This window comes from Excalfactoria chinensis, chromosome 6 (genome assembly GCF_039878825.1).
Source record: "Excalfactoria chinensis isolate bCotChi1 chromosome 6, bCotChi1.hap2, whole genome shotgun sequence".
NCBI lineage: Eukaryota > Metazoa > Chordata > Aves > Galliformes > Phasianidae > Excalfactoria > Excalfactoria chinensis.
Window position 1 is genome coordinate 23,099,458 of NC_092830.1, and position 27,474 is coordinate 23,126,931.

The window sequence follows — 27,474 nt, forward strand, 5'->3', positions numbered from 1 at the left end:
GCAGATGAATTATGTGTGTGACAAACTGAGAAGGAACAGTGGCCATGGCCTGACATTTTCCTGCCTACTGAGCACAGCTTGCATGGGAAAGAAAGCCAATGGAATGACATGAGACTGTCACAGCGTGTGCTTGCTGTCCCTGTGCTGGCTGCATCTTTTGGTCACAGTTCTACTGTTGGCTGCATGCCTATTTCTGGGTTAAATGACACAGCCAGGAGCACTGGACCTTGACCTGTTCCTGTAGCACAGTTGTGGCCTGGGCATCTGGTACTCTCCCCACAAAAAATCCTGGGTGCAATTTAGACATTAGTAGGGACAGGCAGTTTGGGCTTAGCTACCTCATTGCAGAGAGGAGTGGTGTTTAACAGAATGGAAGTGACTAAATAGCACAGATTAGCAGCTATATCCCTTTCCTGGCTCTCGGGCACTTTAATTTACTTCTGTAACAATAGCCTGCAAGTTCAGTGAGTTTGGAGGCACTTATCCTTCCTGCCTGTGGAACAGGAAGCTCCTGGCCCCTATCAACTACCTTTTCCAGAGTGTTTTTGAAAGATTATAGCATGAGTGGAAAAATACATTTCAAAATTACCCAATTAATCCCATTCTAGTTAGTCCCATCTCAGCTCAGACTTCCCCATCAGGCTTGCTAGGATTAAAAGAAAAAGATTCTCTCCATTTTTCTTCAAATCCTTGAACTGGCAGTCACAGAATCACAGCATCATATAATAGCTTGAATTGGAATTGACCTCAAAACCCATGCAGGTCTACCCCCTGCTGTGGGCTCCATCCAGCCCATTGCTGGGGCATGCACAGCTCTTCGGGCAGCAGTGCTAGGGCCTCACCCCCCCCTTTTTTTTTTTCAGGATAAAGCAAGCTGTTTAACTTCTATCATTCCCATTTCATAAGTATGCAAACACTTATTTTTGAGTAATGTGTTTTGTTATGTAAATAATTACTTTAGGATTTATTTTTTTTAATTGCATCAGGAAGTTCTCAGCACCAGAATGCACTCTTAACGTTTTTGGGGGAGGGGAAAAAAAGTCCTTTATTAGCACATCCTCCTCGACATTTCATTAGCAGCATGGGAATGCTTCTACAGCTGCGGGACGAATCAGCACGTGTCTGTGGCGACTCCCGCCAACCTGTGAATAAGCACTGGAAAACTTGTTTTGTGTCAGACTGAGTTCACGGTGGTAACGGCCTCTGCGAGGCAGAACAGGAGCCAGCTCTAGGGCCGGAGAAGTTTCTTGCGCGGAAGCAGCACGAAAAGGGTCAACACCCGTAAAGCACGGGCAGACCCACCGCAAAGGCTGCGCGGCGCAGGCACTACCGACCACCCTCAGCCCGCAGCGGAAGCGCGGACCCACGGCTCCGCTCCGCCCCGCCTTCCGACCCCACGTGTGGCGCATGCGCGCCGTCTCCCTCCGGCCCCTTCCTGGCTGCGGCGAGGCAGCGGCTGGCTGCGGTTGCGCGGCCGTTCCGCCTGGATCCCTCCGCCGCGATGCGCCGGGCCCAGCGCCCTGCCCAGCGGCGCGAGTCCGGGGCTGCCGCCGCGCGGAGCCGCGGCCTGTGAGCGAGGCAGCGAGGGCCGCTCGGCCGCCTCCGGGGGACTCGGCCCGGCATGGCGGCGCGGCGGTGCGCGGGCGGAGCGGCCGCCTTGGCCGAGGCGCCGGGCTGCGGCGCGGCGGTGGAGCCAGCCCGGGAGCTGTTCGAGGCCTGCAGGAACGGGGACGTGGAGCGGGTCAAGCGGCTGGTGCGGCCCGAGAACGTGAACAGCCGCGACACAGCGGGCAGGAAGTCCAGCCCGCTGCACTTCGCCGCAGGTACGGCCTACGGCCGCGCTGCCGCATCTGCGACGCCGGGGGAGGCCGAGGGTGGCTGGCGGTGGGGCGGCCTTCGGCCGTAGTCGCTGCCGGCCCCGCCGTAGCCCTGCTTTGGGGGCGAGGCCCTGTCCTGTTCCCGCTGTCCGGCTGCTGGGCTCGGTGGCCTCCCGCGTTTCACGAGTAAACCAAACGGCCCGGCCGGCCGTAGGGCTGTAGCACCGAGTGATGGCTCTGCAGCGGCGTGTGGGCTCGGGCAGCTCTGAGTGTCCCCGTAGTGCTCCCAGTCCCTCGGCAGCCCTGCTCCTTTCGCCCACGGAGGGTGCCCGATAGACAGCACGGTTCCGAAGTTTTTTTTTTTTGCGTTCGTGTCGTTAACAAATAGACTTTGTTAATTTGGCACTTAGGCAAATAGCTGACATCACAGAACAACTGCTGTCTCTGGTGGCTGGCTGGAAGACTGTATACCACCTTTTCAGACAAAGACACGATTGTGGCTGTTGTTTTCGTGTTGTTTCTCTGGTTGGATTGCAGCCTTAGCGGCAGGACCGTGGGGTAGGCAAGGGGCAGCAACTTTCAGATAGAAAGCGTGCATAACTAATAAAGAAGTTTGTTTCCCCAGTGAATTATTTTGGAAAAGGTTTCTAATGAATATGTCATTTTCTCTCCTTCAGTAGATTTAATGGATTTGAGTTCCTGAGAGCTACTTTTTCAGGACAGCTGTGATTCGCAGATTTAGGAAACTCGATCAGCAGGAAAGCCCAGGGGACAACATAAAGCATCCTGTCAGAGGAAGAGAGTTTTGCAGCTATTTTTTCATAAACCCCAGCCCTGCCTATTAGCTCATAAGCTTCTAAATAAATGAGACTGTTTAACAGCATTCTGTAGAAGTGGGTTGTTAGGTTGAATTTTAGGGCTGGTTGCTTGTTGGTTTTCGTTGCTTTTTATTGCTTGTTTTTGTTTTGTGCCTGAGGGTATAGGCAGTGACCTAGTTTGCCTCTCTGGACAGGGCTGATCTGTCTTGGCTTTATAAACCAGAACTTCTAACTTACTGAAAGCTTTTTTTTTCCCCCTTAAACAGGCAAAATAAGGCAAAAGTGTGAGTAAGTGCTTTTGTCCTTGCTTCTATCCCTTTCAAGCTCGATACAGAGAATTTAAATATGTTTCTTATAGGGTGGCTGTAGGATGTACAAAAGGTTTCTGGCTAAGGCAGGATGTAAAATGCATGTGTAATGTCTTGATGTAATGCGCTTCCACTGCTTCAGATGGGCTGACAGCAAAAAGGGCTCTACCTGCAGTAGGCTCAACTTGGAAGTTGATCATAAGCAGCTCCTTGGTTTGGGGGTTAAGAATGTTTTTGTTTTGCTTTTTCCATGTTATTCTCAGTTTGAGTAATACCAGCTTCTTTTGTCTCTGTTGCCTGAAGGAATTACATTCCAGGAAGTAAAAGCAAAAGTCTGTTGTATTCTTGCTTTGTTTAGCCTAGGTTCATGTTCTTAGAAAAAATGTTACAAAACTTCTCTGACTAGTTTCATTCACTTGCAAGGCTTTGTTTTGTGAAGAGGTGGCACTGAAACATGAAGATAGTTTTTGTGTTGCCTTTTTTTCTTTTAGGGATACTCTGGGTCCTGAACTTGGTTCTTTTTTCCTTTAACTATCAATGTGATGGAAAAAGCAAACTAACAAACACAAATGCTGGTTTTTTTGTTTTTTGCTTTTTTTCTTCTGTGTCCAGAGCAGCTCTGCTGCTTTGCAGTAAGAAATGTGTGCTGGTGGGACCAGCTATCTTGCAGTGTTGCGAGCTGTGATAATATTTAGTTGGTCTTCTGATGGAAACTTGAGAGCTAAAAACAAAAGCTTTAGAATAAATGAATATTGAAGCCATTCTTGCAGGGATGGACTACTAGCAAAGAGGGAGTCACTACGCTGTGTGTGCCAGCAAGGGTTGTGTTCCTTGAGCATTCAGTGGGAATAAGAGAGGTGATAGCACAGAGCCTGGCCCCCTCCTCTGCATACATACTCCCATAGTAGAAGCTTCAGTATGCAGTGCCTTCTGGTAGGGGCACTCCTACAAGGCTGTGGGGATCCCTTGCACCACAGTTTGTGCTGAAACCAAGTTCCAGAAGCTGGTCTGATGCAGATGATCCTCTGTCTCCACTCCACCATAACTATGGGTGGTTTGGGGGTGTTGTTATCCCCCCAGTAGGGGGATGTTTCCCAGCTGGGCTGGCTTTGTCCTGAGAGAAGCCGTGGGTAGGAACTGTGTTTGATTGAACCCACATATTGACTGGAGGGCCACAGAGTGAATTCTCTACACCTATAGTGAGGCTTGCCACAGCTCACTAGCTGTACTGGTATGGATTGACGCTCACATTGGTTTTCTGTGTTCAAAACTGTGAGCACACGGCAAAGCTTTGATGGACGGCTATGCCTTCTATGCAAGAATGAGTGATGTTTATCCATCAGATCCATAACTGAGGCAGAAAGCTGAATCAGAGGCTTTTCTAACACTACTAGTAAAGCAGTTTCTGGAAAACATTTATGGTACCAAAAGCAGATGCCAGACAGTCTGCTGTCAAATAGCAGCAGGTTTGATAGTTTGCAGGACTGAGGCACTTGTGAAAAGTCTCGTCCGAACAGATCCTGTAAGAATTTAGCGAGTCGTGGTTATGCATTCACCCTAGAAACAGAATTTCTGCAAGTTTTAAAGGTGTGAGAAAAAAATCAGTGGAAGAATGAGAAATATGCAGCATATGATGTAATATGTAGACAGCGTGGCTCTTCAGGTATATGTTGTACAGGAACTGATTTTTGACATATAGTTCTATAGATATTACTCTCTCAAAGGTGCTAGCAAACTAAGGTTTGAATAAACATGTTTGTCCAGGTGGGTGTCGAGTATGTGCAGGGAAGGAGCATCCACTACCTCTCTGGGCAGCCTGTTGCAGTGCTCTGTCACCCTCACAGTAAGGAGGTTTTTCCTCATGTTCATGCAGAACTTCCTGTGTTCCTGTTTGTGCCAGTTGCTCCTTGTCACTGGGCACTGCTGGGAAGAGCCCAGCCCCCATCCACTCAACTCCTGCCCTTTAGATAATTGTAAGTGTTGATAAGATCTCTGAGTCTTCTCTTGTCCAGGGTGAAGAGCCTCAGGTCTCTCTGCTTTCCTCGTGGGGCTCCAGGCTTCTGTTTACTGTCTGTCTGGGAGAAAGAGTCACTGAAGTCAGGTTTAGTGAGGAACGCGGTATGAGAAACTTCAGTTGTGATGAAACAAAAACTGAGAAGTTTTGTTGTAAATAAAATGCTGGCGCATCTCGTGCTTCTGCAGTTCTGTCACTGGAACGCCGTGCAGTTGTCAGGAAAAAATACCATTTTAGGTTCTGATTGCCTTGACTCCTGGCTGCCTGCTGAGGCCAGGCAGGTTGGGTTGTAGCAAAGATTAAAACCCACTGGCTCTGAGTGCGCTGCTGTTTGCAATCACACAGTGATCTGGGCTGAGGGAAAAGCTCCCATGTGGAGGCTTCATCCAACTCAGTTCTCAGTTTTCCCTGGAAAATGGTTTGCACCACGGGTGTTTAAAGGAAGGCCAAGTTCTGTGCATAAGTGGTCATTGCCCAGCAGGTTCTTGGTACACGTACACCAACATACAGCTCTCACCTTTCCTAATAACTGAGACTCAGATGGGTCTTCATGAAGCCTTTGAGGGAATTTTATAGGTTGTGTCCCTTAGTGCATCTCTGTGTAGGCACAGGAGCAGAAGTCCTGAGTCACTGTGACCTCATGCAAAAGTCCTAGAGAAAGCATGGACACAATTGGCAGTAGTTTGAAATACTGGTGTATGTGCCATTACATAAATGTGCAAGATACAGCTGAAGTTAAACAGTAGAAGCTATAGAATTGGCTTTTAAGAGCCCATTACTTTACTTCTGATGCATTGCTAGCCAGATGGGCATAGGTTTTTGTTGTACACTAACATGAATGACGTGAATGTAAAATTTCCTTTGAAGGTGTAAGAGCATTTATGTGCTTCAGATCAAGTTCTTACAGTCACGTAGGGAATCACTGGAAGTAGACTTTCTGGCTATCTTTAAATTATGGTTGTGCATGCTCATCATAAATGCTCTCAGATAAATGTTTTACGCTCCTAAAGCTTTTCTTAAGAGAGTTTCAAGGATGAAAACTGTGCTCATTGTGCTAATGAACCCTTAGAGAGCAGACAGCCATACTTCTTGTTTTAACCTGAGAGTAACACTGCTTGTTTTTACAAGCAAACTATGTGAAATGATTTCCATACTATGCCATATGATTTGTTTATTTTTACTTAATATAACTTGTGCATGCACTGGTTTATAGTCGCTCACCACTCCTGCTCCCTGAGCTCATCTATTGGTCCTCCTGTAGCAGAGTATCATGCAAAATAGTGTTAGTTTAATGGCCACATGAAGTGACTGAAAAAGAGGATTTTTTGTTGATAGTCTGTCCTTTTGTCACGTGTTCAAGAAGCTGTTGATTCGTGGGAGCCCTACCAAGATATTCATTGTTTTAGTAATCTTGAATATTACTTTCCTACTGATTTCAATATAATAATTTTGGGTGTTTTTGAAAATAACATTCCTTAGTAAGAAACACCAGCTGAGGTTTTTATTCAGAGTGATTGCTGTCATTTAAATGTCTTATTTCAGTATGAGTATGAGGGGCAGGGATTTGTCTTCCCCTGCACCTTTCTTTCATCCCCAGCACATGAGACAAAGCTGTTTCTCTTCCAGGTTTTGGTCGGAAGGATGTAGTCGAATACTTACTGCAGAGCGGTGCCAATGTCCACGCACGAGATGATGGAGGCCTTATCCCACTTCACAATGCTTGCTCTTTTGGTCACGCTGAAGTTGTCAATCTCCTCCTGCGGCACGGTGCAGATCCTAATGCTCGGGACAATTGGAATTACACTCCCCTTCATGAAGCAGCCATTAAGGGCAAGACAGATGTCTGCATTGGTAATTTTCTTGCACTTCTACTGTGACTAGTCATAGTGCACTAGAAATAACAAAACTTTTTAATAATAAATTAATTCTGTATTCAAGGCAGTAATGTTAAATTAGCTGAGGATATGAAGTAAATTTTAGCAAGTTGAGCATGTCAATATAGTTATGTATATTGACTATGCAATTCTTAAGAGAGAGGAGGAGGTAGGAGAGGTTGAGAAATTGGTGGTTTGGCTAGGTGGCTTCCTCCGCTTCATTCAGGAGCACATCTGGAAAGCAGTATATATAAACATGGTCAGTTTGGCCCCTGTATCAGTGCAAGGTCTGTGAAGATGCGTGGCTTGCTACCACTGTGTACCATTTAGAGAATAGTCAGCTGTGGTTTTGAGGCTGTGTGCTCTGGACCTGTCAAGAAGGAGCTGCTAGTTTTAGGGCATATGTCAGTATCAGGTTTTCACTGCAATTGCTTCCTGCTGGTTTCTGATTGTTCCACTTCTGTTTGGTTTTGTTTTTTTTTCTCATGTGTTTCAGTAGATCTCAGGTGCCATTCAGGAATTCTGACATCAAAAGGTTGAAAGCAGAAGTTGGAACAATAATGGCTTTTTGTTGTTGCTTGCTGCTTACATTGTCTCATAAGCCTTGTCTTGTCCAATTGTTTTCTCATGAAATACTCTTGCATTTTGAAGTATTGCTGCAGCATGGTGCTGAACCAACCATCCGGAACACAGATGGAAGAACAGCTTTGGATTTAGCAGATCCATCTGCAAAAGCAGTGCTGACTGGTATGTGATAATCTTTAGATTACGTTAAGTAATAACACTCCAAGATTGTAATACAGCACTTGTGTGGGTTTTTTTTTTCCCCTTGATCACTTTAACTCATTTCTGTTTTAGAATTCAAGGTAGAAATTCCCTGTATGGCTTTATTGTGTCATTTACAGGATGTGATTTGGTTAAATACTTTGTTATAACAGTTCGAAAATAGTATGTCAAACTTTTAGTACTTAACTCCCTGCGGCTTTGACAGAGGATGATAAATTGCGAGCCTCAACTCATGAACTTAAATATATGGATATTTATTTAATAACTTTAGAAACTCTCTTTTGTCTTCCAGGTGAATACAAGAAAGATGAGCTCTTAGAAAGTGCCAGGTATGCGTTTTTATGAACACATCTGAAACTTGATTACGTTTTTAGAACTCTACAGTGGTTTTCTGTGTAATGAAAATATACATCCATGAGCTGACAGTCCATCTAGGTAGTAAGCTTTGTCTGTTTCTGTAAATAAAACAACAAAATATAACTACATAAACACTTTTTTGTTTGCTTTGACTTTAGCGCTGAAATAAATGAATAAACAAACATATAACTTCAGATTTCCAGAATGTTATAGCAAGGGAAAGTATGAGACCATAAGCTGCTAATAGAAGAGTTCTGCATATTTCATATCTTACTTTACAGGAGTGGAAATGAAGAAAAGATGATGTCTCTTCTTACACCATTGAATGTTAACTGTCATGCAAGTGACGGCAGAAAGGTATTTTTCTTTAAAAGTCCAATTTAAACTCTTTGTTGTTTGTCACAAGCTATTTATAATTTAGCAGTCATTGCTTGTGCTGGCTGTCTTGGTTCCCCTTTTGCAAGCAGCTTGTTTGTCCTGGCAAAGTTGTTAGAGATATGGCAGTCTAAAATACAGAAATGAATTGCAGAACTCTAAAATTTGTCAAGAGGTCCTTCATCCCAGAACTTATTAGAAATAAAGCAGAGTCAGGATTTGTGTTAATTGTGTCTGTAAAAGTAGGCAGTAAGAGATGAACTTAGTTATTGTGCGTCTTATTCAAACTCTGGGTTTTTTTGGTATTACAGCTGTTTTGAGGACTTCAGTAATTAGTACTGTTAATAAGTTTTGGGGGAAAAAAAAAGGAATAAAGCTAAATGCTGATTTTGTGTTGCTGATTTCTGCTATGTTCTATCATTTCAGTCCACTCCTCTACATTTAGCAGCTGGATACAACCGTGTAAAAATAGTACAGCTGTTACTGCAACATGGCGCTGATGTGCACGCTAAGGATAAGGGGTAGGTTCATTTTTCTTTTGTTCAGAAGAAATGGAAAATGTTCAAAGTTGAGGTGAGGAATAGTAACACCGATTTAATTATTAAGATTTTCTGTGCTGAGACAACAGATCTTTCTGTCATGACAAAAAAACTATGCAGACAGTCTTAAATATTGTGAAGCAGAAGAATCCAAGCAGAACTGACCATAAAATATGTAGCCTTTCAGGTATCGCTAGCCAACTTGTTTTTGTTTAAGAAAGTACTTCAGTAAGTCTCTGGGGAGTCATTAAATATAGTAATGGCCTAGTCTTAATTTTATTTCTGCTTGTAAGTTTCTAGACTTTTTTGAAAAGTGATAGAAAACTGAAGATTTGTTCTTCAGAGTTATCTGTGGACTACACGTTTAAGCATTTGGTTGTTATCTCAAAACATGTATTGAAATATGGATGTGCTGAGTTTGTTTATGGTTGCATAAAATACTTTTAAAATATGCTTTTCATTATATGTGTACCTTTATACGTTAAAGATTATGGAAGGCAAACTCTTATCCATCCTTTTATCACTGCTATGTAGATAGCTGTCTGATCAGGCAACTTTGTCCATTCAGTGTTGAAATTCACTTCTGTCATTTCTCCCTTACTAGCCCACAGCTGGAGAGCACGCTTCGGATCATTTCTCACTGGCTCCTAAGACCATTCAGCTTGGTAGAATATGAAACAGGCTTTAGAACTAGCTGTGCTGTTACTGTGGAATAATGTACAGTTACTTAAACAGTACCAGTAAAACTCATCTGGTATCCAAGGGAGAAGATAATTTTATAGCAGTGTTCTTGTGAAAAAGGAAGTAACGACTGTCACCCTAGATAGTTATTGCCTTTACTTCTTTCTGATTAAGGTTCCAAGTCTTAGAGAAGCACTTCAATTGCATTAAGACAGTGCAATTCATTTCTCACCTTCTTGTTAACTTATGTTTGTTGTTCTGAAAAAGGCTGATCAGTTTATATGGGCTCCAGCTCCATTGTCCCTCATTTTCATTTGAACTCAGATAGTGCTGTTGGTTTTTTTTTTGTTGTTTTGTTTTGTTTTGTTTTTTAACGTTTAAGATGCAGCTTAGTATTATAAGCAGTGTTTTAGATTTTAGGAGCACTAACATAATTTCTCTCTTCTCTCTTGTGTAGAGATTTGGTGCCACTTCACAATGCCTGTTCCTATGGTCATTATGAAGTAACAGAGCTTCTAGTAAAGGTTAGTCTTTGAAGAAAATAAACTAGATTGGATAATATTAATTAAGCACAATTTAGACTAACAGACTGATTAAATTTGTAAATTTTTCATTCTTTTTAAAAACTTAAGTTGATAGATTGTGTTTGCTGTATGTTAGTTATCAAGTTGAAGTTGCAGAATTTTCTGCTTGCAAGGAAACTTTCCTCTCATAAATGTGCTTTCTGTTTTTAACTCTTGTTTTAGAAGCTAAATGGTTTTATACCATCAAGTAAGTACTGCTGCTCTCAAGTCTTTCACCCTCACCTATTAAAAAAAAAAAAAGCCAAAGAAAAGAGCAATATTATGAACTCAAGAATAGAGAGTGTAGGTTTCATGAAGGATTGAACATTAAAGCATAAATTCTGTCCCAGAATCATAGCCCGCACCCCAGAGAAAAAGTATGTGAACTTTTTAAATGTTAACTGAATTGGCTTATTTGAATTGTGTTAATCTTGAAGATAAAGTATGATACATGGTAAACCAAGGGCTTCAAGATGTGCCCTGCAAGAGTCTGTGCCTCAGTAGGACTTCTGAGCTATGTCCATTCTTATCTGTTACAGTGTATCATGAACATTAAAACAGCTGAGGGGGTGCTGTCAGATGACTTGGGCTGCTTGGGTGCTCAGGGAATAGTTGGTTTTCTCAGTCCCCACCAATCTCAGGTTTAGAAGAAAATAAGTTTAAAATGCTTGAAAGAAGCATATATTGTAGTAAATATAAACAGACAGTTTTTCTTGTTTGTTTCTACTTCACAGGCCAGTCGTAAAGTGAGTCTTTACTTCTGGTACTCGACAAAAACCATACTTAGCCACTCTTTGAGTCTTAACTGCCAAGCTGCATTTGTATTTCCTGTTGGATATCTGCTCCAGTAATTCATGAACTATTTTCTGTGAGCACTACAGTGTTAACAGGAGCAGTAGGAATGAGGATGTCCAATCAAACTTCCTTATGGTTAGAACTGTAGGTGTCTGGAGAAGAATTATGTAGATGGTCCAAGAGCATTACTTGCAGAACTTTGTACTTAATGTTTTGAATCGAGATTGACTTTGCTTCGTTTTGGACATCTTGGCTGTCATTACTCAGGGGCATTTACAGAATGTGTATTGATGTTAGTGCAGCTGTTCACTGTAGACTTTTTCTAGAGCAACAAGAAATAGGAGCTTGTCCAGAAGTGATTTGATGTAGTTGAATTAGGCTCTGTATCTGATTTGACCTGTAGATGACCTGTTTGATTTTCAGAGAAGAAAGCCTGATGAGACAAGCCTGCCTTTGGCTTCTCTGAATTTAACTTTGAGACACCAGAGGATTAAAAACTGCAATATGTTGAAATATGGTGTAATATTGAATGTGAAAATCTTGAGAATGACTTGGATGCCATTTCCATACCAGCTTTGATTTTTATTTTAAAAGTCTACTGCTTTGGCAAGCCTTTCTCTAGAAATCTGGTTTTGATATTTTATCCTTTTTCCTCCTTTTCAAGCATGGAGCGTGTGTGAATGCAATGGATCTGTGGCAGTTCACTCCTCTGCATGAAGCAGCTTCTAAGAACAGGGTGGAAGTATGTTCTCTTTTGTTAAGTTATGGTGCTGACCCAACACTGTTGAACTGTCACAACAAAAGCACCATTGATTTGGCTCCAACACCCCAATTAAAAGAACGATTAGCATGTGAGTATAAAATGAGATCAGTTCTGCAGTTTTAGATCGGACTGTATGTTTAGGTTCCCTGGACAGTGACCCGGTGGAATTTGAATTTGGGAAATGCTTGTGCTTTACATTTAATTGTGCAATGCTTGGCATTTTATTTCACTACTTAATATTTAGAGGTGCTTGAATGTTTCTGAAGGTAGGTCAATTTTATATGTGGTCGGGATGTTTTTGTGGCCTTTCTTCACTGAATATGTTTTCCCTTGTGACCTTACCAATATGGTTTTGTTTTCTCCATTTAACCATTCATTGCGTCACGACTGCTGAAAAATTCCTTTTTATTCTATTGTACTTTGTTGGAAGGAAGGGAAAAAATAACTGCTATGAACATTGACTGTTTGTTTTGTGTGCACCACCATCACTAAAAGTTAAAAAAAAGTTGATGAAAGGTGCTGATTTTGATCAGCATACTTGACAGGTTGAGGAGAATGCTTTCAAATTCTGTCCCTCTGTGGTCAAACAGCAACTCGGGGTATGTTGAAAATGATTAATAAATACAATGCTAGACCTCTTGGTGGCGACTAGAAATGGTTTTCCAAAGGGAGGTCGGAAGTAGAGATACTCTTGGACTAGTACATGAGCAAAGAGTGGAATCTAGAACCTAGTGGGTGAAGTAGTTCTTGTCTCTGGCTTTAGTTTAGAAACAGTGGAATTCTTGTATTTTGACTTAGTAAGTTCTGTCAAGTGGTATAAAAGCTTAAGTGTGAGCTGGAAATTTTTTGCACCAATGACTCTTGCAGGGGAAGAAGACCCTTGAATTTCCTATCAGGAAATAAAATGATTGCTTTCCTCTAACTGAAAGAATCAATCTTGATCCTTCTAGTGCTAAATAATGTAATGTTCTGGTATGTCTTTCTCTTTAAAGATGAATTCAAAGGTCACTCACTGCTACAAGCTGCAAGAGAATCAGATGTTGCTCGTATAAAGAAACATCTTTCTTTGGAGACAGTTAACTTCAAGCATCCTCAAACACACGAGACTGCACTGGTAACATTTCCAAATTTCTTAAATATGACTGACCTAAATGTAGTAGGCAATAGTTGAGGACTCAGTTGCACTGTTAAACAGCATAGTTGGATAGTTCAGATCAGTGTCTAGCATTAAAAAAAATAATAAATTGTTTAAGAGTAATGTTCAGACTAATATAAATTACCTCTTTTACTTAGGTTGTGTAAATTCTTTCTATAGAATGTTCTAATTTTGAGTATTAGCAAGTTATGTGTGTTAGCTTTGTAAAGCGTAAAATCTTTTGAGAGAGAGTTCGGGAAAATACCAGAATGAATCTGAAGAGTTCATCTGGAACTTCTTAACTTAATAGGTTTTTTTGTGTATTTCTTTTTATGCTGACTCTGCACACAACCAGCTCTTAATAAGTAATAAAACCTCGTGTTGCTAACTCATTATTAATGCTAATGGTTGTTAATGTTTTTTTTTTTAGCACTGTGCTGCTGCATCTCCTTATCCTAAGAGAAAACAAGTATGTGAGTTGCTGCTGAGGAAAGGTGCTAACATTAATGAAAAGACAAAAGAGTGAGTTGCGAGTGAATCCTCCTAAATGTTTGTTTAGAAGATTTTGCAAAATACCTTCTAAACTACTTTTTTTTTTCTTTTCTTTAAAGCTTCTTGACTCCTCTGCACGTGGCATCAGAAAAAGCTCATAATGATGTTGTTGAAGTAGTTGTGAAACATGAAGCTAAGGTATGAGCTAATATTTGTACTTTTCTTGTTTAATTTCTGTTCTCTTTTCTTGTCACATGAATGGAGAGCAGAGTAAACACTTGGCTAAATTTGTTTTGGAAGTTATAGATTTATACTCTTAAGACACAGACTATCAGTCCAGCAGTACAGTTATGACTTTGGAACGTTGTCTTTGGTTGGTTTTATAGAGCGTACACTCATAATTCTTTATGGTGTTAATGAAAAATTTACAAGATCTTATTACCTGCTGTATTATCCAGAAAGATTTATACTCTGTTTAAAAAAGGGAAAAGATAGGAGGTGCATGAACAAGAGGTTAGTCTGAACTGTGAAGCAGGTAGACTGTTGTGTGCAGTAAAAATTACAGTGAAAGCAAAATGTTAAATCAGTACAGTGCTTTGACCCAAATTTCCGCAAAATGAGAATGTAGAAAGAAGATTCTCTGTAATTTTGGACTTGGGTTGCTCCAAACTGGTATTTTAAGTTCTTCATTGTGGAAACTTGGAAGCAGCCTTTGGATGTGGACTGCTGTAAAGTTTACAAAGTGATAATCAATACTAGTGGAACAGTAGGGAGTACAGATAACCTTTGGGTACAGAATTTTGAATGTTGGTTGCCTTGTTTATGAAGTTATGAAGTCCTAAATCTGAAAGACTACAGTAAGCCAATATAGATGCAAGTGACTTTACACACTGGCACAAAAGTTGCTTGCTGCACAGTGAAAATTACAGACTACTTCTATGTATGGTAAAACTGCTGTAACTATTTGTTCACACGTGTTCACGCACATGGGATTATTCCCGTGATTCTAACAGGAGTCTATTCTTCCTCTGTAAATGCAGTTCTAACTTTATGAACAGCTATTGTTCATCTTATCTTTTGAAATACCGTGACCTTTGAAAATATGCTGAATGTTATTCTAATCAGTGTAGAAAGAATACTTGTGAAACGCTCCCAGTCAGCAGTGAAAATAGCTTTAAGTGTTTTGATGTTTTTATTTCTTTTAAGAATGTATTCTAAAGATTCTGTTCTATCTTTAGGTTAATGCACTGGATAACCTTGGCCAGACTTCTCTTCACAGAGCGGCACATTGTGGTCACCTCCAGACTTGCAGGTTGTTGTTGAGTTCTGGATGTGATCCTTCCATTGTGTCTCTGCAGGGCTTTACAGCCTTACAAATGGGGAATGAAAGTGTGCAACAGCTACTGCAAGGTACAGCTGATTTATTCAAGATGGATTTAGGAAGTAATGTGATAGCAAATTTTACTTGCTATTTTGAGTTCTGTCAAAGAATAATAGTAAACACAAACAACAACAAAAAAGTACTTCTTACAAAAGGTAAAAGCTGTCTAGAGTTATTCAATTCTTATTCCATAACCACATGCACATGGAAAGGTCCTGCTTATAGGTAAATCTCTAGTATTGGTATGCTCCTGTTGGAGCTGCTCAGAATGTTAAATGGTATAACCACCTGGAACCATTTTGTGTAAGTCCTGATATACAGAGGGGAGGGTACAGACTTGTAAGTGGAAAATGGGTTTAAAAAGAAAAAATGTAGAATTTTTTGAGTAAGGTTTAGATACTGTATGTGTAAGTTTCTTCAGACTAGTCTGATTCTGAAACTGAATGTTTAATTGGTTTCATAGCACTTCAAAATTGGTAGGAATCATGTTCCTGTAGGCAACTTTTTAAACACTTGTTGAGCTAATAGCTACAGCTGTACGTAAAAAAAAATACAAAACCTATCTATGATTGCTTTTTCCATTAAATCCTTGACTTCCTTTAAATTCCTGAAATACAGAAATTATTTCCTATCCTAAATTATTTCAGCTGTGTACAATTAATTATCTGCCATACAATGTCGTTTCTTTTGCAGAAGGAATCCCTCTAGGTAATTCAGATGCTGATAGACAATTGTTGGAGGCTGCGAAGGCTGGTGATGTGGATACTGTGAAAGTAAGCTTAATCCTGTCCCAAAAATAAGTGGGAATTACATGCCAGACTGTCATTGCTCAAACAAAAACAAACAAATGAACAGCTTTTCTTACTGCTTTCTGTAAAGTTACCATTCGCTCTAACACCTTTCTATTGTTCAAAAACTACAGATAACAAAATTTGATGTTCACCACCTTTTGAATTTGCATTCAGTTCTTAGATTAAAAATGTACATATGTCACAGATGTGGGATTGGGATGAGAAGCAAAGTTGGTACATATAAGACCATTTTATGACTAAATTTAACATGTTTCTACATTATAGTGATGCATGTTTTGTTTGTTGGGTTTCACAGAAACTGTGTACGGTTCAAAGTGTGAACTGCAGAGATATTGAAGGACGTCAGTCTACACCACTTCATTTTGCAGCTGGATACAACAGGGTGTCTGTTGTTGAATATCTTCTTCAGCATGGAGCTGATGTGCATGCAAAAGATAAGGGGTAAATAATCAAACTTGTTGTATATTTTCCTGGCTGTTGTAACTTACATTCGTGAGCTTTTGTCTTTTGATAGCCGATATGCATCCTATCTATTTTCAATCAGCCATTTATTTTTGTGGGCAGTTCAGTTACAGTAAAACTGTCAGAATATCCGGAAAAACATTTTGCAGTACTTGAGACCAGCATCAGATTTATTTTTTTATTCTATTTTTACTTCTATTCAGTGCTGATGGCATTCATACTACTTTGGTAGCAGATATTTCTGCTGCTTTAGGCTACTGTAGACAATGTAATTTTCTTAAAATGTTTTTTGTTACAATTTAATTGTTTAATGTATGTTGTGCTTTAGGTTCATATCTGTGTGTGAAAAGAGATTCTGTTTATTTTTTTTAAGTTAACCTTTTTGTTATTTGTTTTCCAGAGGTCTTGTTCCTTTACATAATGCTTGCTCATATGGTCATTATGAGGTTGCAGAGCTGCTTGTTAAACATGGTGCAGTTGTCAATGTGGCTGACTTGTGGAAGTTTACCCCCTTACATGAAGCTGCAGCAAAAGGAAAATACGAGATTTGCAAACTCCTATTGCAGGTATTACGTATGTTTGAGGGAGGTTGCTTACTATTCTTTCTTATTCAGCCTGAAATGTGGTTTACTTCTCAATATTTATTCTGCATACGTGTGTACTCAGCACTTGTTTTTTGTGTGCACAGCATGGAGCTGACCCCACAAAGAAAAACAGAGATGGAAATACTCCTTTAGACCTTGTTAAGGATGGCGATACTGATATTCAAGACCTACTTAGAGGAGATGCAGCTCTACTAGATGCTGCTAAGAAAGGTTGTTTGGCCCGGGTTAAAAAGCTGTGTTCACCTGACAATGTCAACTGTCGGGACACACAAGGACGGCATTCAACACCACTGCATTTAGCAGGTCAGTGTTCTATTTAACTGATATGGGTTAGTAGTAAGTTGTAGCTATATTTGCTATCTCTAAGTAAGTTTGATGTTGGCCTCAAGCTTAACCCCTTAATTAAGAATTCTATGCATTAGTGTTCTGTTCCTCCACTCTTCTAAACTGTTTAACTTCAGTTTCCTGTTCTGTGTATCCCAAGAGGGTCTTTTATTGGGCATATATTGACAGAGGTTTTAAAATTGGTTAGCCTTAAGTATGACGAAGCTGTCTTCTCTAACAGATAATGTGCTGTCTTCACTGGAAGGGACATATTCACTTCCAAATAATTTAAGTGAATTATCATTCTCTGCAGTTTTTTGAGGTATTCTTTAAAGGTACGTTGTATTTATTCTGTCCTTTTGTACCCTTCCAGCTGGTTACAACAATTTGGAAGTTGCTGAGTACCTGTTACAGCATGGAGCAGATGTGAACGCTCAGGATAAAGGAGGATTGATCCCTCTGCATAATGCTGCATCTTACGGGGTAAATATCTTGGACTTTGGAGATATTATATTACGTTAAAAAAAAAAAAAAAAAAGCAGTGCATTTCAGTGACAGCATTGTGAGCCAATACTTTAGAAAAGAGAAGTAATTCAATTGTAGTAAGCTTATTGTCATACGCAAGGACTTTGAATTTGTACAACAGTGGTATGAATTGACAGAGCTCAGTTTTCTGAATGTGAACACATGCGAAGTCAGCAACTCAAGAGGTGTTCCACAAAATTCATTCCCATACCTGTGCCAATTTGATTTTTATCAACAGGATCTCCAGGTGTTGAGATACTGATTGTTTGTGGCTCAGGATCTTGGTGCTTGGATCAAGTCTTTAATTCTCCTGGATTTGAATTCTGTTGTAGTCTTTTTTTTTTCTCCCCCCCCCCCCCCGCCCACAAGAGAATAGTAGCCTTTTACCGGTATTTAATAGGTCAGGAAGAAAACAGCTCATCTTAAAACTTACTTTTTTAGTATTTGCAAAGTAAATGCGTTATAAGGAAAATCAGATTGAGTATTACAGAGAAGTTATCAGCAGCAGTTGCAAGTTAACCTAATATTTGATAGTAAACTGGGATATACCTGATGTTTTTATTTTTCCAGCATGTAGATGTGGCAGCTTTACTTATTAAGTATAATGCGTGTGTGAATGCTACAGACAAGTGGGCTTTCACACCTTTGCATGAAGCAGCCCAGAAAGGAAGGACGCAGCTTTGTGCCTTGTTGCTGGCACACGGGGCTGATCCTACTCTGAAAAACCAGGAAGGACAAACACCTTTAGACCTGGTCACTGTAAGTGCTGGAGTTCTTGGGAAATCTGTTCTTACCTTCTGCTTGTGGCAGCTCATCTTAAATGGCTCTTTAAAAGAGTTCTAATAGGGCAACTCATGCAGAGTTGAACATGCTATGGGATTTCTTGTTTGTATGTTTCTGACAAGGAGTGTCAGCAGAACATTTTTAAGCCTTTAAACATTTTCTTGCTCGAGGCTTATTTCAAAATGGAGTGGGGAAAAAAGCACCAAAAAAATTTATGTTTACAAATTAATGCTCTTAATTCAATACTTACGTGTTAACTAATACACAGTTGTAGCAATCAAATGTAAGCAAACTTTATAGCAACACGAATTTGGGACACTGTCTGGTAGTTAAGATTTTGATGGCTTATCTCTCCCTCTAAGTTTTATAATACAATCCAAAGTTACTCAGAGGAAATTTTATTTCATAAAATCTGAAAAGGAAAAAAAAAAAACAACAGCAGAAGCTTTTGGCAGTTTTTCCTGCAAGCTGAATTTTATTTAACTGTTTCATAAGCTTTTAGGAAATATCAAAGTCAAAACTTTTTGTCTTATTACTGTTTGTATTTATGAACATTTTACATAATCATCTGTGCTATTCACTTAAAAGGTTCTTGTTGAATTGCATTGTATTGTAGATCTGTTTTCCAATATGCGTTTGTTTGTATTTCAGTAAACTTAGGAATAAGTGTGGAATAATGATGATGCATCAGGATAAGCAACTCTGTGGAAATGTTCCTCTGTTTTAATAAATTGTCTTCTGATATTTAGGCAGATGATGTCAGCGCATTATTGACAGCAGCAATGCCTCCTTCTGCCTTACCGTCTTGCTACAAACCTCAGGTTATAAGTGTATCTCAGACAGCAGGTTCTACAGCTGATCCCCTGTCATCTGTTCCATCCAGTCCATCCAGTCTATCTGCTGCGAGTAGTCTTGACAATTTGTCTGGTAGCTTTTCTGAACTTCCATCAGTTGTTGGTGCAAGCAGTGCAGAGGGAGCTACTGTTCTGGAGAAAAAAGAAGGTGAGACTTTCTCAATTCAGAATGTGGAACAGTTTCCGTTGTATTATGGAACATGTGTGTGAAGTTTCCCACAGAATGTGCGCAGTTTCTGTAACTTAGAACATATGCAATATCCCTATTCATTACAGTTCATTGCACTGTCATTAATGAACAGCAGAAGTCTAAAAATCTCATAGTACAAGAATTAAAGATACTCTGTAAGGAGAAAATAACAAAAAGATTCTTCTGCATGAGTGATGAACTGTGTCTTAAAAGAGAATCAAATGACATTTGACTCCATGCCAAGCACCGTTTTACAACTAACTTTATCCAGTTTCTAAAAGCTTAGACCAGATGTTCTGAACAGGTTACTTCTATAATGTGTTAGTTCTGAAAATATTTGCTGTTCAAACATCCATTTCTATTAGGTAGGTAGTTGCTTATCTCTCAGAGGCAAGAAGACCACTTCTGTGTGTGTGCACATGTGCATAGATGTTGGAGTCTTGGGGTTGACTGATTGTTGTCACTTGTTAGTGACACAGATATTTATTTTCTATTTTTACAAGACCAGTAATTTCTTTATCTCCCATCACTGTGATTGACAGTGTAAGATTGTGTATAATTTGTTATGTAGTACCTATGCGAATGTTTCTTCTGAGGTCTTTCTTTTTATCCAGTCTCAGGTGTAGATTTCAGCATTAATCAGTTTGTGCGGAACCTTGGCCTCGAGCATCTGATTGACATATTTGAGAGAGAACAGGTGAGCACACACACTTATTTCCAGATACTCTGCTGGAAAGCAAGGAAATAAGTGCTGACCGGTTAGAATGGTGTAGTTAGATGTATTTAAAGTAAGTCAGTGTTTCCAGCTTGGGGTGGAATAAATGAAAGGTTTATACTTGTGGAATTTTTTATATATGTTAATGTAGATATGTTTTATATATATGAATATTTATACGCATATAAATAAACCTGTGAGCAAGACTGTCTGTACCAGTTTGAGAGTATTGCCATGTTTCCTTTCAGTGGTATACGTGGTGAATAGTAATGCATACTGATTAGTAATTTCTCTGTTTGTTTCTCAGTCAGAAACTTGTTTGGTTGTGTGTTGCCTGCAAATTAATATGCTCTGAAAAGGTTTGGAGAAAACAGTTGAGTCAGAGCCAAGGACAAGAATAATATCCTAAGTCGTGTATCTTTTTCAGCTCACTTTTTGCCTTAGCAGTTGTGATGTGTGTTTCTGCTGTCATTGGCAGCTGTGCTGTTCTGTTTATGCTGTTGTACAAAAAATGATTTATCTCCCATTCTAGATAACACTTGATGTGTTGGTTGAAATGGGACATAAAGAACTGAAGGAAATCGGAATTAATGCTTATGGCCATAGGCACAAAATCATTAAAGGAGTTGAAAGACTGATTTCTGGACAGCAAGGTATATACTTGTTTCACGTTATTATGTAATACTGCTTTTATAGAATCCGTTTCATTAATAGTTCAGATTATCCCAGGCAGTGGCATTGTTGTCTGCCCATGGTTTTGTTGATTTTCTGTATCTTGCTCTTGTGCTCATATACTGAAGTATGTTTGTATTGTAAGCACTACAGGCTGATTGTTTGTTATGATGACGTTATCAGCAGTTGCAGACTCTGGGACTCTGCAAAAGGACAAGCTGCATGCTTTTCCACTGCCTAATGTTGAAATAAACTCTCAAGCAGGCAGCGGCTTATGTGTCCTTGCCCTGTCATGTATGTTGGAAATACCAAGCTAAGCACAGTCACACGGGTTGGTGTGTCTGAAATGATCACTCCTGTGGATGGAATGAATGATCAGCATCCTCAGATAAATAAATGATTTTAATCTGTATACAAACACAGCTGCTATGCTTTAATGGCATGTATGTTTTCATAGTAATGTATGGGGAAGGATTATGGAAGGAAATGTAGAAAAAGTTTGTTTGAAACCGTTGAAGTAGTTTGAGGGATTTTTGACATCCTCAAAAATATATGTTGCTGATGGGAGGCAACATAAATCACTGGAAACATTTGCTGCCTTATTTTTGGCAAAACTCTTCATCCTGTAAAACGTGTTTTCAGAAAATTGGTCTCTTAAAACTCTTTTACTGGTGAGCATTCCAAACTGGCAGTTTTAAAGCAGTTTGTGAAACTGCTATCATGTTTTGTTGTATTCACAGGGCTTAACCCATACCTGACTCTAAACACCTCCAGCAGCGGAACTCTACTTATAGATCTTTCCTCTGAAGATAAGGAGTTTCAGTCTGTAGAAGAGGAGGTATGCCTTTCTTTGTAACTTCTCAGTATTTTTTGTTAGTTCTGCTGCAGATGTGGCCAAAAAAGCATTGCTAGACAATTTCAGTGTGATTAATGTCTGTATGTATAGTAATAAACCTGCATTAAGAATACTTTGTTTCTATCTTTATTATACCACTCTTACAGTCCATGGTCATGAGATTTCTATTTTTTTCTTAGTAACATTGTTATTGCTAGTCATGTTTTTAAAACCCTAAAATATAGAAGACCTCTTGCATATAACACAAATTCTATGCTACCAATTGCCTGCCTGTTAAGGCACATGTTTAATTCGCTTCCTTGTAAAGTGCAGTAATCACACAAGACAGTTATGAAGAAACAGTAGTCCAAACAGAATAAAGGCAATCTTTCTCAATCTTCAGATGCAGAGTACTGTCCGAGAGCACAGAGATGGAGGACATGCTGGGGGAGTCTTCAATAGATACAACATTTTAAAGGTAACTGTCATGTTGTCACGTCTAATGGTTATACCCTCAGTGTTCTGGCTGAAATTATCCCTAACTTGTCCATAAAATGTTCTGCATTTGTTTGTTGAATTCCAGAAGAGATGCATCATTCTGAGACATGCACAGGGAAAAGATGGTCCTCTGGGGAAATTCAAATAATAGGGTGACATGGAAAAAACTACTTACAAGTTGATAAACATTAAAAAAAGAGTGAAAGAGAATTTGACATAAAAGGACCTCAAAGAAAATTAAAGAATACCTGAAGAAAAATATAGAAGGTTTCATAGCAAACAGGTTTACTTCTGTTTAGGAGATGTCAGGGAAAAGCAGGAAGCAAGAAGCGAAAACAAAACTTTTGAGGCATGGAAGTAAAGGGACCTAGTATGGCTTGATTTAAAACCAAAGCAGCTTAAAACAACAGGAAGTAGACAACCTTCCTTTAAATAATTTCTTAGAATTTCCGTTTGCACTTTGTCCTGGAGAAATGGCTGTTTTGGTTAAAATTCTAAGCTGTTAACTTCTTAAATACAAACTTTATGCTAACCTAATATTACACTTTTCTGGTAGAATAGATGCATTATCTACACACTCAAGGTTTTGTTAGTGTTCAGCATACCTCTGCTTAGGGTACATTACTTACTTGCTTTGACAAGTATTTTTCCATGGAAACTCTTCTTTATATAGATTTCTTTATCAATCTGCTCTTGGAGGGATACAGAGGTATTATTGTGACTAAATGTAAAAAAGGTTTAAGATGTTTCATTAAGAGTCAATTACTTTTAAACATATAGTCATAATTTACTCAGTACCACACTGGAATCATACTTGTGAGGGTAAATTAGAGAATTCCAGTGTTTTACTGAGTTTTAAGGAAAGAAGTAATTAAGTATTCCTTAAGTATTTTAAAGTGTTGCAATATAATTAATGTATGTTAAAAATCTGTCACGTCAACACGTTTTGAGTTTGGAGATGAAACTTGTATTTTTTTACTGTTTCAGATTCAGAAAGTCTGCAACAAAAAGCTGTGGGAAAGATACACTCACAGGAGGAAAGAAGTCTCTGAAGAGAATCATAACCATGCTAATGAAAGGATGCTGTTTCATGGTGAGATGCTGGGATGTGTCTTTGATACTCATTTAACCATCAGTACTCTTTAGTGGAGGGTTTCTGTTGGTTATTCTTGAGGTCTAAATGTTATGACCATTGATTGCAAGTAAATAAGTGGTGAAAAGGAACACTGGAGAGACAAACAGAAGAATGCTTTAGACAGCTGCTGCACAGTTTTGGAGTGTATTTTTTAACTTTTTTTTTAAATGCCACTTAGTGTTGAGAATGGGATTTGTGTAGCGGTGCAATCCAGAATCTACGATATGAAGCCATGCTGAAGGGAATCCAAATTCACTGAGCCTTCTCTTATAGCAAGAGTTATTTGAGATAGATAGTAACCTTTGTAAATGTATGATAAGCTGACACATTTCAGCTCCTGTCCCTTGCATAAGATCTTCAGCAATCATGTCATGTAAATTGGAGCTCACGGTTGCTGGAGATTGATTTCCTTCCACGTGTGTGCGGAAATGGTATGCCAAAAAGAAAAAAAGTTGGGGGATGATAGTAAAATTGTTACAAATTTCCAAGTGCTGTACTTAAATACTTATACTTCCTTTCTTTTAGGCTCCCCATTTGTGAACGCAATCATTCACAAAGGCTTTGACGAAAGACACGCTTATATAGGTGGCATGTTTGGAGCTGGAATTTATTTTGCTGAAAATTCTTCCAAAAGCAATCAATATGTGTATGGGATTGGAGGTGGCACTGGATGTCCAATTCACAAAGATAGATCTTGCTATGTTTGCCATAGGTAAGTTATGATCTTTTACATAAAAGAATCTAGTTTTGATTTGCTGGTCTATAACACAGTGTCTAAGTTAATCTTTTCTCACAGAATCTACTTCCTTGGTAACCAGGCCTTGCTATACACTGAGCCTAGCAGAGATGATCAAAGAACTTTGGTATTTGTATTATAGAACGTTCAACCATCTTCAGTGTATATAAATAAGCTTTTGCCCTTAAAAATCAGGCTTAGGTAAAGAGCAAGGAGGATCTGCTAGCTGCTTGTGTGAAAAATGTAGCAGTGTCAGTGTACCATCCACTTGATTGCCTGTTGTAGAGACATGAAAAACTTGGTGATGCTCAAATGCTGTACTGAGGAGAATACACTTTGGAAGAGTTCATCTCTACCATGTCACTGCTGTTTCAAACACTAAAATATAGACGTGGATTTATGCAATCCCTGCCACTATTTACATTCTTATATCCTTGAGTCTGTGTGCCTGTATTTACTTTATACTGTTACCATTTTCTGGTACTCTCAAATAAAAAGAAGAATCTTCTTGAGGTCTAGAGAATATCAGACTGAAATCTAATTTTAGAGCATTAGTGCACTATGATGTTAGCATGAATAGTTTGGGAGTGGGGACCCAGAGAAAATTAAAAGGGAAAAGGGGAGAGGAGGGAAGGCTTAGTGAAAAATCTTGAGTGCTTTGTTAAGCTTACTGTCTCCAGTAAGTATTTTTTTGCTATTAATACCAACCTTTTCTCAGGCAGAAGAACTTTTCCAAACATGCCATAACTTTTGTCCTCCCAAATAAAATTTCAGAGTTTTGCGAACTACCAGCACCAACCAAAGTGTCCACAAAGTACCGCAGTTCTCAAGCAGCGGGTCTTTCTAGTGCTGTACAAGCATTCTGTAATCATGATTATTTTTCCCCTTTTAACACAGGCAGTTGTTGTTCTGTCGTGTAACGCTGGGCAAGTCTTTCCTGCAGTTCAGTGCTATGAAAATGGCCCATTCTCCCCCTGGACATCACTCAGTTACTGGGCGACCCAGTGTCAATGGACTGGCATTGGCAGAATATGTCATCTACAGAGGGGAGCAGGTAAGTTGCTTTTCTGGTTTGGATTTTCAGACTTTTATTTTTGTTTTAGGGTGCTGTAGTGTCTTGCCTTTTGTGAGGGTTTGTTGTTGTTGTTTTGTTTTCACCTTACATTCCATGTGCTAGGAGTAGCTTTTGTCTTAAACTCCAGCTGTGTCTGAACATGAGTTTTCTTTGTTGCCTGAATACTCGAGGCATTTCTACCATTTGACATTTTGTCCTTTTCTTTGACATAAGCATGTTTTTTTGTTTTTTCTCTAGCAAACATTCTGAATGTATCCAGAAAATGTAAACTTAATAAAGAATGTGTGTGTCACTCTTTCAGGCTTATCCAGAATACTTGATTACTTACCAGATCATGAAACCTGAAGCCACCACTGAAGCTTAAGATAAATTTTGTGTGAGAAACCATCAGACTTGGATGCGAAGATCCCAATGGCTGCCATCCTGTTAACCACAATGAGTTGTTGAGAAAAAAAATCTTCCATCCACAGGTGGTGTTGGTAGCAAATGTGAATAAAATCTGCCGTTTTTGACTTGATGAAGCTTTAATAATGTATAGTATGTTTTTCTAAAATTTCTCAGAATTGTCTTTTTTCAGCACTTTAACGGATACCATTCCAGGCGTAAACTGCGGTTTGCCTGTACTAAATTATAAACAAAAATTAACTTGAAACGATGGTTTTATACAATACTGCATTGAAGTATAACAGAAATTATGATGCTCTATACAGGAAATCATTTTACTAATATTGTGTTCTTTAAAACACTGCATTTACACTGAAAATGTTTTCATTTGTAAAACTGTAAATAAGAGCTTTTGTACTAGCTTGGTATTTATTTACATTGCTTTGTAATATACGTGTTTTAGAACTGCAACCTTGTACAAAACGTTTTTTTCCAGATGTTGGTTTGTTCACCTGTTTGCTCATGCGCAATAGATTTGAAAAGCCGATTATTTCAGGGTTTATCATTTGTTTGGGAGGGAGAAAACAACTTTTATCTGGAGAAGTTTAGAAATAGCCAACTTTAGATTGAATATTCGAATTTTTGTTCCGTAGTTTTATTTATGAAATATACATTCCTGAGAGTGATAGGCTATGAAATATTCCAGCTGAATGCTAGGGTGCTTTTCCACCTCTTTATAGAGTCTCGTCTTCTAATTTCTGTAAAATGTCTTCTGAAGTTTTTATTTAACTGTAGCTATAGTTGAACCGTATCCTCCCTTCAAGGCTAGTAGACCTTGCAAGTTAGTTTTAATAAATTATTTTCCTTGAATGTAGTTGGCAAATTAACCTCAAGGAGGTCTGTCTTGAGTTCCTCTTGCTTCCATTTAAGCCAGGAAGTTAAATGCTTCATTCCTAATGTGAGGGCAGGCAGCTTGGTCTTCTCCATATGATTATTTTGCTGAATGCATCTCCTTGTCGGTGCCCTCAGGATGTGAGTCTTGCGAGGTGGAAATGTTAAAACCATCCTGTCATCTCCTGTGTTTCTTCCATGTTAATGTTCAAGCTGCAGTTGAAGTGCTTGCCTAGCAGCGTGCTTACCTGCAGTGCTTCTGGCTGAATGGAGCTGATAGGGGCACAGCTCAGGACCCTTGTGCCCAGGCTGCTGGATGAGTGGTGCGGAAGTGGGACCAGCAGTTCTCCTGTGGTGATGGCTGCCCACAGTGCTCTGCTAAGGCCACTGCTGTGGAAAAGGAGTGCCAAAGGTATCGCCCCCTGCCAAGTCGCATTCAGAGTCATTGAATGCGCTGATGGGTTCAGTCGGCCCTGTCATAGCTTTCATGTGTATTCTACTTCACTTCTGTCTGCAGTTTTTGCCTACATATTTCAAAAAATATGTAAATACGAATTAGAGTTCATTTGAGTTTAAAGTGGTTAAGAGTATATTCGAGTTGTTTTATATTTCTACATGCAGCGCAGTGTCCCGGAAGACAATTTGGTTGCTGGCCATGTTATCATGCCATGGTTTTAAATGTAGTAACTGGTCAAGATAATGAAAACGTCTTGCTGATGTGGTGGTTATGTGATTATGCTCTATGTAAAAATGTATTGAACCTTACCCAGTTATGTGGGGAATCTGAGTAATAAGATTGCATAACTTATCTCTTGCACAAAGTAATATTGGCTATGAATAAAAAAAGGCTTTGATTTTTAGGTACTTTTCCCAGCATGTTGCCTGTTCCTTTGGTGTAGTAACGCTGGAATTGGTGTTCATGCAAAACCTGTTAAGTATGTTTAAATCTTCTTTGTTATTGCAAAAATGCTTCATTCTCTATGAATGATCACCTGATGTCTTGTAAAATATTGTGGTATGATAGATTTAAGTGGTACCACAACACTGGTTTTGTCTGTTTGGGGATTTTTTTTGAGCTGTTTTTTTGCATGACATACCTTGCACTCTGAAGATGGAAACTGTAATGATTTGATAATATTGACTATTGAGGTGAATCTTCAATCTCGTGTGCAATTAGTTCTGCTTTACTCATCCTAAAGTGTCTTTACATGTACTGTATAACATTCCATATTCATTTAACACTAAATAAACTTAATTCACTGGTTTTCTGGTAGCATGAG

At 39.3% G+C, this 27,474-nt stretch overlaps 1 protein-coding gene across 1 annotated transcript; it reads left to right on the forward strand.

Annotated features, from left to right (window-relative positions):
* The first annotated feature begins 1,541 nt into the window (after positions 1 to 1,541).
* TNKS2 (tankyrase 2) lies at positions 1,542 to 27,474 on the forward strand. The gene is made up of 27 exons (XM_072339603.1): positions 1,542 to 1,823; positions 6,584 to 6,808; positions 7,483 to 7,578; positions 7,910 to 7,946; positions 8,256 to 8,331; positions 8,776 to 8,870; positions 10,027 to 10,093; positions 11,592 to 11,778; positions 12,683 to 12,804; positions 13,256 to 13,347; positions 13,437 to 13,515; positions 14,556 to 14,727; positions 15,392 to 15,471; positions 15,806 to 15,951; positions 16,373 to 16,538; positions 16,661 to 16,880; positions 17,275 to 17,384; positions 17,997 to 18,185; positions 18,959 to 19,211; positions 19,868 to 19,950; positions 20,501 to 20,621; positions 21,381 to 21,478; positions 21,879 to 21,953; positions 22,961 to 23,066; positions 23,634 to 23,820; positions 24,742 to 24,898; positions 25,221 to 27,474. The coding sequence occupies exons 1-27, from the start codon at positions 1,622 to 1,624 to the stop codon at positions 25,281 to 25,283; spliced, it is 3,504 nt and encodes a 1,167-aa protein (XP_072195704.1). The 5' UTR covers positions 1,542 to 1,621; the 3' UTR covers positions 25,284 to 27,474.

Coding starts and splice junctions, on each gene's coding strand:
- TNKS2 (XM_072339603.1), top strand. CDS start 1,622: ATGGCGGCGCGGCGGTGCGCGGGCGGAGCGGCCGCCTTGGCCGAGGCG. Junction 14,728..15,391: donor TGTGCAACAGCTACTGCAAG/GTACAGCTGATT, acceptor TTTCTTTTGCAG/AAGGAATCCCTCTAGGTAAT. Junction 19,212..19,867: donor TGTTCTGGAGAAAAAAGAAG/GTGAGACTTTCT, acceptor CTTTTTATCCAG/TCTCAGGTGTAGATTTCAGC.